Genomic DNA, 11,093 nt, shown 5'->3' with positions numbered 1-11,093 from the left:
GGTACGGTTTACTGAGGGCAATTTACTTGTCTGTATCCCCCCTGTGGGTCTGTGAGCACCCTTACCAGGGCCAGGGACTTGTCTTATTCATCTTTATATCCTAAGTGCCTACACATGGCCTGACCCAGAGGACGTCTCCAGTGAATGTTTGTTGAATGAATACGAGTGAGTGCTTTTGACCCAAACTTATCATCACTCTGTATGAGTCAGGCCAGGATGAAGCAGCAGTTTATTTGAATACTCTAGTAAACATTTTGGAGGGGTGGGCGGAGGAATGGAGGGGCTTCTCGGGAAAGTGTCCAGGGCAGGGCAGGGGCCTGGGCCAGTGGCCCGCTCACAGGGCAGCGGATGCCCGGAACTTCTGGGTCAAACAGAACACGGCAGCCGTGAGGGCCGTGCACTGACGGGCCAAGAGTTTCACACTCAGGTCGTGGTAGCCTCTCTCACAGGTCAGCTTAGCAGCCTCTACGAACTGATGGTAGGTGTATACCACATCCCTCAGGTTCCCTGCCGCCTCCCGGTGCCGGCCAGAGCAGCGGCCGCAGTCCGTGAGCTGGAAGCACAGGCCGGCCAGCTGCACCAGGTGCTGGAAGGTGTCCCGCACGGCGCCCTGCATCTCTTCAGGGGACTGGTCCATTCTGATCACATGTTGACAGCTCGACAGGAGCTTCTGGGAACCCATGCAGAGGCGGCTCCGGCTTTCTGAAAAGTGCCAGCTGCACTTCTCGGGGGGATGTCTGTTCCCATTCCCCCAAGAAGTTTCTAAAATATCTTGTAATTCCAGTAAGCTCTCTGTGAGTTGGATGAAGCCCTCTGGGCTGCCGGCAGGGGCAGCTTTCAGCTGTCTCAGAGCCCTGGAGCAGTACTCTGGCCAGATGTGGCTATTCCTCGACAGGGGCTCGGCACTGCAGCTGTGGGCACGGGCAGGCCTCCAGGGCAGGGCCAGCCGGCTTCCTGCAGAGGGTGGTGAGGTGAGGGGGGCTGTGGGGTGTGCTTCCAAGTCCCTATCTTCTTCCTCTGTGTCTGGCTGCAGGCTCCGGAAGCACGTGGCGTAGGAGAACTGGCAGCTGCACTGCTCCATCCCGATCCTAGGGGCCACCGTTTCATTTGCACCCACGAACCCCAAAGATGTGGCCATCCTGAGATTGGCAGAAACTTTAGGATGGCTTTCTGGGGCAAAGCACAGGAAAGACTTCTCAGCAGGAAGACAGATACTAGGGACTTTGCCTTTGTTTTCTGACAGGGAACAACGGTTTGAACCTTCTAAGTGGGGCTCCTTTTGGGGACATGCTAGTGGCTTTGGCAGAGAAGGACCTGGATTAAAAGAGATCTGCTGCAGAGGGTCCCTAGAGGCTGTATCTTCCCCTGTCACATGGCTAAGTGGCTCAACCTTGACCCCCTGCAGAGGGAAGTCTGATGGAATGGTCTGGTCCCCAAGCAAGAAGTCGGGGTCTAAATCCAGCTCTTCCAATAGTTTTTGCTCTTGGGCCTGGCAAGCTTGGCTTGGGGTTTCTCTTTGTCCTTTGGCGGGGTCCGTGGGGGAATGTGGCAGGGTCTGCTCAGTTCCTGTTACAGGGGGCCTCAAGGGCAGGGAGGCTATGATCCCACCAGCTGGAGCACTGATACCGATAGTCTGCCCCACAGCGTTTGACGGGTCCTCCTCGGAGTCGCCTGAATCTTGCCCAGATTCATCATGAAACAAACTGATGCCATTTTTGTTTGTAACTTCTCCATCGTGTCCCAGAGATCGCTGTCCTTGCTGCTCCTCCTCTGCAGGGAAAGAAGCCATCTTCTCTCCTGAATTTATTCCACATTCGCCGCTTCTAGACCTGACTGGAGGAGGCAACGAAGGCTCTGCGTATTTGGGGGCAGTTTCTTGCACAGGATTTGTAAACAAAGAACCCAATCCTGTTTCAGATTGGGCCCCTCCCAGCTCTAGTGTGTCTGCCTGAGAGGCACTGTGTGGCCCTGGGCTGATGGGCAGGCAGGGTCTACCTGGGTTTGGGTCAGCATTGGAGAGGGAGGGGGTGCGGTCCCCAAGTTCTAGGGTGAGTTCTTTGGGGGCACTGCCATCCAGGTGCTGAAATGGAGACAAGGTTTGGGAAGGCTCTTCCTGAGCATTATCTGGACCAGATGAGCCTGGGTTGGAACAGTGAGGGGTACTTGCTGGGAAACTGGCAACAGTGGCAGTCAGGGGGGCATCCCCAGAACTCTCTTTATGGTTGGGGTCAATCCGGAGGCGAACGGCAGAAATAGAAGACACTCGAGAGTCAATGACTGACTTGGTTTCCATGGTCTCAGGCTCCATCTCCATGACCCGGGAGGCTGGGTTTTTGCTCTTGGTCTTCCTCAAGGGACCCAGCAGCCCCAGGGCCTTGGTCTCCAGGAGGCCGGGCTCACCTTGCATGTCCTGCAGAGAGGACACAGTCGGGGAGGATGCACCGAGGGCCAGATAGGGCTCCCTGTTGTAGTAGCACAGGTCGTCCACACTCTCCAGGGAGGCTGAGGGCACCAGGGGAAATGAGACCTGACAGGTGTAGTCGGTCTGTAGGAAAGACCTTCTTTTCCTCAGTGTCTTGGCATACTTCTTCACCCCTGCCCTTCTGCTTGGGTCTCTTCCATCTGGCGCAGGATTCAGGCTATTCTCAGGGGTGCAAGTGCTAACTGTATTCGTCAAGCTTGTGGCACTGGGTTCTGCAGCAGGAACAGCTCTGGGCCCTGAGAATCAAGAAAGGAAGGACTACATGAAACACAGAAAAACAGAGAGACTTAGAGTACTTGGGCTCAGGACTCAGGGTTGCCTGGGTTCAAATCCTGACTGGGCTGGATATCCTTGGGCATGCTAAATCTTGACCTCCTCAATTTGCTCATCTAATAAATGGGGATAGTAATTGTGGGAGACATGTTTTGATTCTTGGTTGCCCATGACCCATTTTATTCTTTTGGTCACAGTACCAAATGAAACAAAAATCAGTACCAAAATGAAAATGAGATGAATGAAGTCTCCCCAATTGTTACAGTCTGTTGGAACTCTTCATGACTGCTCCCTATCCACATCAGCCAAGTAGCCAGATTTACGACCCAGAAAGCCACAAATTTCCTAGATTTTCACACTTGAACACATAGATTTAAAATGATAATAAGGGGCGCCTGGGTGAGGCAGTCGGTTAAGCGTCCAGCTCTTGGTTTTGGCTCAAGTCATGATCTCGAGGTCATGAGATTAAGCCCCGCATTGGGCTCTCTCTCTCTGTAGAACAAAAAAATAAATCTTTAAAAAAATAAAATAATAATAATAAAAAGTAGAGTCCATCCTTTGCAGCTACAGTCTCCTGATAATACAATGAGGCATCCTGTCACACAGTCTCCAGGCCTGGTTACTGCCTGTGTCTAAACCAGCTCTTCACCTTTGCCAGCAATTCTATAAGCTATCTGACATCTTTCTAACACTCTTTCTTTGTGCTTATGTAGTCCCAAGTCAGTCAGTACCTGTGGTAGCCGCCAGCATTGCACTCCTGCGCAGGATCAGGGAACTGGTGCATATCAAGCTCCCAGAACTGTGCCTAACAGTAGGTCAGTGACAGGGGCTGCTACCAGCCCTGTTCTTATTGCCACTACATGTGTGAGGATTCTGAGGGAGCTTTCTCTTGACAAAAAGTGTCACAACTCCAGGCGCCTGGGTGGCTCAGTCAGTTAGATGTCTGACTCTTGGTTTCGGCTTGCGTCGTGATCTCAGGGTCATGGGATCAAGCCCCGTGTTGGGCTCTGCACTCAGCACAGAGTCAGCTTGTCCCTCTCCCTCTTCTCCTCCCCCTGCTTACACGCTGGCTCTCTCTCAAATAAAATCTTAAAAAAAAAAAAAAGCATCACGACTTGGTTGCAGGTGTGAGGGGTTTTGTGCATACCAGGATGGACCTTTCTGAGGGGAGAAGCACTTTTGTGAAGAAGTCCAGGGAATCAGCCAGAAGGAATCAGAATCATATCCCAGCACTTGAGAATCTGAAGGACGCAGATCAGTTGTTTCCAGTTTGGTTACATCTCATTAAAAACCTTATCTACTCCGAGGCTACTCCTCAGGCGTCCTCAATCACAATCTTGGAACCTACCACCTACGAAGTTGTAGCATTTAAACCTGGTCCCTTGGGTGATTTGATGCCCACCCATGTTTTGGTCTCTACTGCACCCCCATCTTGACCCCTGCACAGTGGCTGGCCCAGCAAGGCAAGCTGAGGGCAAGGATGGCGTTGGCTGGGTTCTTTGGAGAACAGTGCATACCTGCTCCTAAGTTTCTCCTTCTCTAGGGGTACAGTCAAGCAATGAACTCAGGGTAGATGGTGGAGAGTTCATTCATTCATTTAGCAAAACTGCCAGGCACTATGTGCTGGGCACACAGGGCTGAGTGTGAAACACGCAGTCCCTACACTTTAGGGAATCCGTGGTTTTTTTTTAATGAGGAAGAGAAACATCAACACAAAAATCACACAAATAAATAGACAATTATAGGCAATGCTAAGGGCTAGCAGGAAGCTCCCAGGAGGCTCTGAAAACATAGCCCCAGTCTTGGCAGTCTGGGTCGTGCTTCGGGGGACGTGAATTTCTGGGTGGGGCCTGATAGATGGGTGGGCATTAGCAGCCGAAGATCAGGGTAAGGAATGTTTTAGGCAGGAAGAGCAGCACTGCAAAGGCCAGAGGTAGGAGAGAGCGTGGCACTCTTCAAGAATGGCAAGGAGGTCAGTGTGGTAGGTATGCAGAAAGAGGGCTTGGGAGGAAGGAGAGAGAGAGAAAGAGGCCATGTCACAGGGGACCTCGAGAGGCCTCACAGGGGCTGCTCAGGAGCTGGCCTCTCTTCCACCAGCAGTAGGAAACCACCAGAGGACAGGGAACAACAGGGAGGGGCTGAAACGGAAATAAACGGGTTGCAGCTTCCCCAGCTCCTGCTGGGTCACCATCAATGTCTATGTACTATTTTCCAATTTTTTCTCCTTCAGCAGTGTGCGTGTGTGTGTGTGTGTGTGTGTGTGTGTAAGTGTCCTGCAAGGATCTCAAGTCAACTCAGGAAGTCCCTCTATGTGGAAAGACACCCCATACTCTTTGTGGAGGAAAGGATGAGGAACAGGACCGATAGATGCCCTGCCTTTTCTGATGTCTGAGTCTCTTCAGGGGCCACCAATGGCCTATCAGTTTCTTCTTTCTTCAAAGCCTCATTGAATGTAGGGTCAGGGTCAATAATGATGCAGCCACTTGCCTCTGCTGAGCACTCCTGTCAAACTCTTTTCTGTGTAAATTCTGTCCATTTCACAAGGCCCAGCCCATTTGCCCCCTCTTTTGCGAAGAATTCCCGCTGTTGAATTAGTGCCTCCCATCTCTGCTCACCTACAGTTCTCGGAACCTCCCTTGTAGCCCTGACTTGAAGTTATGACGCTTACAGTTTGGTCCACTGAGCCCTGTTGGGCTTTCTCAAATAAGGACAAGGACCCTGCTTTGCTCATGTGTTTTCCCTTCAGGCTTGGTCCCTGCCCCTGCTGGGTGTTCAGGAGCTGCCTGCCGAGCCTGCAGACCTGCTGGGGGAAGACTCACCTGAGAGGGCGCCTGGGGGTGTGAGCTTGTCAGCGGCGTCGTAGTATTCCTCATCGGAGCTCCCGTCCTCCAAGGCCAGTGGCAGGTGTGGGGCCAGGGCTTCCAGAGTGGAGCTGGGCTGGGCCTCAGTCCAGCCCTGCTGACCCCAGGCTGGCAGGCCTCTGCCCTGCTGGGAAGCTGTGCTCTCTGAGCTGTCACTCAGGTGGCTGGCCAGGGAGACATTGGAGCACAGGCTATAGTAGTCAGTCTGGCTGCCCTCGTATAGCCTGGGGTCCAGCCTCACCGCACTCAGTTCTGGTCCCCAGCTGAAAGTCTCAGGAGTGGGACTCTCCGAGAACTCCGTCTTCTGGCACAGAGGATTGGCTCTCTGGGCCAGGTCCAGGAGACAGAGGAAGCCACTGGTTTCAATCCTCCTTCTCTCCTCTTGGCCATTAGAACCCAGAGTCTCTGGGAACGCCAGCGAGCTGGAGTGGAAGAAGCCAGACGTGCTGGAAGAGCAAGTGTCCAAGTCATCCTCTTCCAGGGCGTCCATGGACTCGCTGGAGCCACTGGTCCTGCAGCCTCGGCTCTCAGTGTTGGCCGAGTCGGACGCCTCGGACTCGGCGCTGTCTGTCACACTGCTGGCCCCGGAGATGCTTGGGCCCCTCCTGGCCACCTCAGGTGTGGGGCTGTCCCCAGGAGGCGGCTCCTCTTTTTCGAGTGGTCTGCAGGGGCCCAGCTTCAGCGGGTGTCTGTCAGAGAGAGGCTCCAGCACGCAGTCCACTTCAGAGGACTCCTCTGAGTCGCTGCACACCCTGGATTCGTAGCCTGTCATGCAAGGGAACCCGGGGTTACGAGGCAGCATTCAGGGACTAGCAGAGGTGCATGTCCTCCCACCCCACTCTGCCTGTCCTCCCATTTTCCAGGGTGGCCAGACCAGATCATGCCATATTGGCTGACTGACCCAAGACATGTGGGGTTCCAGAGTTCACGTTCTCCTCACACATCAGGGCTACTTTCCCACATCTACCTGAACTGCAGAATGGAGACAGGACTACTTCTGAGGAGAGCTATGTGTTCATGGAAACATGAAGTTATGTGGCTGGATTTCACTCTGCTATGGGCAGCATCACCCAGGTTGGCTAGGCCCCACCTCAAATCCCAGCTCTGTCCTATCCCCAGGGGGGAATGATAGTTAAAAAATAAAACAGATTCTCAGCCCTAACCCTGATGTACTAAGTCAAATATCTAGAGAATGGGGCTGTGAATCTGTATTCTTAGCAACTTTCTGTGGGATTCTGAGGGCAAGAGACTGGCACCGTTTTGAAGTCTGGCCTTGGGGACCCACTAGTGCTACAGGGCTTTTAGGACAATCAAAACTCATCTAGCTGCTGGTACTCAGGAAGGACTGATGGCAGGAAGGTTGAGGGCATTGAGCCAGGTCTCCAATTTGTTTTCTACCATAGCCTCCAGTGTGATATTTCTAAAAACTTCTCTCTGATCACATCATACTCTACTTAAACCCCCTGATGGCTTCCTCTGCCTACAGGGAAGTTCTCCCACGGGAGTTAAGGCCTCTCACAGTGCAGCCCCACCCCTCCTCAGCAGCTTGGTCACCCCCTCACAGTACGGCCCCAAATCCTCCTCAGCAGCCCAGTCACCCCCTCACAGTGCAGCCCCAACCCTCCTCAGTAGCCTGGTCACCACCTCACGGTGCAGCCCCACCTCTCCTCAGGAGCCTGGTCACCCTCTCACAGTGTGCTCCCCCACCCCCTTCTCAGCAGCCTGGTCATCCCCTGCAGGTTTCACATGCTCCAGCTACCACAGAGAGTTTCTCACAGATCATGACCTTGCCCTTTGTGTCATGCCTCCATGTTGTCCCCTCTGCTTCAAATGATCTCTCTTCTCTTCTTTGCCTGGTTAACTTCAAGATTACTTCAAACACTGCCCTGCCCCCTCAGAGTTCCTTCCGTCCCACTGCCTCCTGCCGCAGCAGAAGCAGCCCCTCCCACCACCAGACCTACAACTGCTCCTACTCGGCATTGTCTGATTAGACTCTAAGATGTCATCCCTTGTTCATAAACCGTGTTAAAACCAAGACAAGTACCCAAAACTCATTGCTTCCTAATTATTTTACTTTATTTTACTATCATCTAATCTCTTGATATTATTTATGCCTATTTGACCCAAATGGAGGAAAGGCTATATAATGTTGTGCTACTGAGCATCTCTTCCCATCTCCACGTTCAATGACATCACGTTGATAGCTTGAAATTAGCCGTAGTGGGAGTGTTCCAACATTTATCAGCAAGCCAGTGGGAAAATGCTGCAGCAACAGTGCTGAAGCCACAGCCTGACTGAAACTGGGAGCTGGCCCGGGAGACCGTTCATTTCATCTGGCCTCCATTACTTCATTCCTTATATACGATTTCGATTTCCTTCTATCTCCGGTACCCACTTTCTTCTAAACACGTAAGGTTGAGAATTTCTATGATAATTCAAGAGAATGCAACAGAGCATTCTGTGGGACATGGAATAAAATGCTAGGTCATCTGTACTTTCTGAATAAATGAATGACATCTTTTTTTTGCTAAAATAAAGATAAAATACAGTGTATCTTAGAGATGATTTAGGAAATACTACAGGGAATCAGAGGTGTTCAACAGCATTTCATGGCTTTAGGGGACTCTCAGATACAAAGAAAGCCTCTCTAGTTAGGATTTTTAGAAAGATCAACTGTTTACAAGGAAACAAATGGAAAAATAGCTCTCATCCACTTGGGCGGGAGTCTCAGCTCAACTCAACTCACTCCCTCTCTTTAGGCTGTGCAAAGGGCCTGTCCTTATAGGAGCCAGCCTCAGCACCTCACCTTCTTCAGCAGACACCCGGTGCACCTGTTGTTTGTTTCCCGGCCAGAGGAAAATGGAGGTATCTGGGTCGACAAACAGCCGGTAGTACCCAGCAATCAGGCAGGCCAGGTCTTTTGCACTGTTGGATTCCAGCAGCAATGTCAGAACCTTTGAAGGTAAAGAGAGCTCTTACATAAAGGGCTAAGGGACAGACTGAAGACTGACAACAAGGCCACGTGGGGCCAATGAGAGATTCCATGTTAGTCCAGCCATGGCCCACAGGCAGGCCTCCTGGTGTCTCCTATTCTCACCTGCAAGACTCGAAACAAGCATACATGCACACGTGCACACATACACACAACCACACATGCATGCACTCACACACACACACTCACAGAGGGTTCCTCCCCTTGAATCTCTACAATGTGTCCTGCCTCTTCACCCTCTAGTCCAGCCTCCCCATCCCAACCACCCCACCCCACCCTGCTCATTCATGTAGTGGGGCCCCTTCAACACCTGACCTGGAAAAAGAAATGGGAGAGCAAATGGAGAAGGAAGAAGAGGGTGATTAAAAAAAACCCGCAATAACTAATAATGCATCCTTGGGCATGTCAGAATTAAAGCAAAGGAGGGGCAATGCAGGACCTTGCAGAGAGGCTCAGGAAGTACTCTGTATCATTTACCCATTCTCACTGCTGCCACTCAGAACTCTCGGGCAGCCATTCTGGTCCCATACATGTGTTAAAATCATCTGGTGCTCCCATCTAAGTTTCTAAACCCATCAGGAAAGTATATATTCCAAGCTCAGTTTACACCAAAAACAAAAACAAAAAACAAATGAACAAACAAAATAAAACATAATAAAACCCAAACCCTTTTAGGACCTTCCCAGGAAAATTAACCCTGTTCATTACTTTCCTTTTGATGATACAGGATGAATGATTTATCCTCTTCAGCAAATGCTGGCTATTAGATTTTGTTCATACCCATATTCTCATAAACTACCCTAGGATAATTGAGCCCCAAATTCCAAAAGTTGGATTCAAAATCTCTTCCCTTAGGAGAAGGAAGGGAAGAATGGGGGGCGGTAAACAGAAGGGGGAATGAACCACGAGAGACTATGGACTCTGGGAAAGAAACTGAGGGCTTCAGAGGGGAGAGGGTGGGGGATTGGGATAGGCCAGTGATGGGTATTAAGGAGGGCACGTATTGCATGGTGCACTGGGTGTTGTACGCAAACAGTGAATCCTGGAACATTACGTCAAAAACTAAGGATGTACTGCATGGTGACTAACATAACATAATAAAAAATTATTATTAAAAAAAAACCTCTTCCCCATGCATTACCTTGACATCCTGAAGATACACTTTGACCATGCTCACTTTCTCGGACTCTTCTGTCAGTTCTACACGGCTGATGTTTGCGAACTCTGCCAATGTGGACATGATGTTGAGCTTGCTACTGATAATTTGGCTAATCCCATATTTGGCTCCAACTAGGAGGGCAATGTACGATTCTCTATCCTGTAACTGCATCCAGGTAGAAGAGGAATCAGTTTGCATTCACAAGTGAGTGAAAATACATCGCACATGCAAGACAGGACACCTCTCTCTGCAAAACTCCACGATTTTTATTTCAGACCGTCCCTCACCCCCTCCTCCCTAGACTGCCGAACTAGGCCATGGCCCGATCTGGGCCCCACCCACAGCTGAATTAAGTGTACCTCCCACAGGACACTTCACAACAGAGAGCCAAACCACGGGACTATTGCCTGTTTCCTCCACACCACCTGTGCTTGCACACCTACATGCCCATAGTCACGCTGCACCCTACTGAAATCCTGACCCCTCTTTACAAGCTTCCTTCAAGGGCACCTGGGTGGCTCAGTCGGTTAAGCGTCTGCCTTCAGCTCAGGTCATGATCCCGAAGTCCCTGGATTGAGTCCCACATCAGGCTCCCCGCTTGGCGGGGAGTCTGCTTCTTCCTCTTCCCCTGTTCCTGCTCTTTTTTTCTCTCTCTCTCTCCCTCTCAATTAAATAAATAAGAAATCTTAAAAAAAAAAAAACGTCCATCAAAATCTAGTGCCTACGGAAAACATCTGCTTGATCTGTCTCCTCCAGCCAGAGTAGCACTTCCCCCCCGCCCCGTGTTGTTCCCACACCACAGCCTCTGTACTGCTCTGAGAGCACTGAGCTGCCACTTCTCACTGTAATTATTCGTATCCAAGTGCCGAAATCACATTAAGCTCCCTGACAACAGAGTTGGTATTTATCTACGTTGGTAGCCCCGCATGCCCAGCAAGCACCAAGAGCCAGTTCAGTGTGGCTGGCGTCTCCCATTACCAGTTCTCACCTTAGATAGGAAAAAGTCAAGGGAGGCTGGGGACTGGAACTTGACAGCTGGGAGAGGACAGGATTAGCCCGTGGGAATAGTGGAAGTTTTTCTTGTACCTTCAAGCCTTCCTTTCTGTGATCTAGTCTCTTCCACCTTTTTGTCACCCACCTGTACAAAGACTCAACTATTTTTCCCTTCCCCTAACTATCTGACGCTCTTCCTTTCTCTCCAAACATTGATTCTCTTTTTCCATCTACGGTGGTAGGTCAGCAATCTGATTAAACTGACCCATCGCTGTAAATGAGAAGCACACCAAATACACACTGAAAGGAGCTTTGTTAATATGTTAAAAAAAA

At 50.8% G+C, this 11,093-nt stretch overlaps 1 protein-coding gene across 4 annotated transcripts in view; it reads right to left on the bottom strand.

Moving 5' to 3' along the window:
- Positions 1 to 216: 216 nt before the first annotated feature.
- The window catches only part of FRMPD1 (FERM and PDZ domain containing 1), a 149,824-nt gene continuing 138,947 nt past the window's right edge, over positions 217 to 11,093 (bottom strand). For all 4 annotated transcript variants that reach the window (XM_019794905.2, XM_002914940.4, XM_019794906.2 and 1 more), the window contains 4 exons: positions 9,750 to 9,932; positions 8,423 to 8,570; positions 5,575 to 6,381; positions 217 to 2,718 (listed from right to left, as the gene is read on the bottom strand). In XM_019794905.2, the coding sequence (XP_019650464.2) occupies positions 335 to 2,718; positions 5,575 to 6,381; positions 8,423 to 8,570; positions 9,750 to 9,932 (3,522 nt within the window). In that variant the 3' untranslated portion in view covers positions 217 to 334. The remainder of the gene's footprint in view (positions 2,719 to 5,574; positions 6,382 to 8,422; positions 8,571 to 9,749; positions 9,933 to 11,093) is intronic.

Source organism: Ailuropoda melanoleuca, chromosome 7 (genome assembly GCF_002007445.2).
Source record: "Ailuropoda melanoleuca isolate Jingjing chromosome 7, ASM200744v2, whole genome shotgun sequence".
NCBI classification, from domain to species: Eukaryota; Metazoa; Chordata; class Mammalia; order Carnivora; family Ursidae; genus Ailuropoda; species Ailuropoda melanoleuca.
Note: the sequence above shows the minus strand (reverse complement) of the source record. Positions and strands in the feature narration are given on the sequence as shown.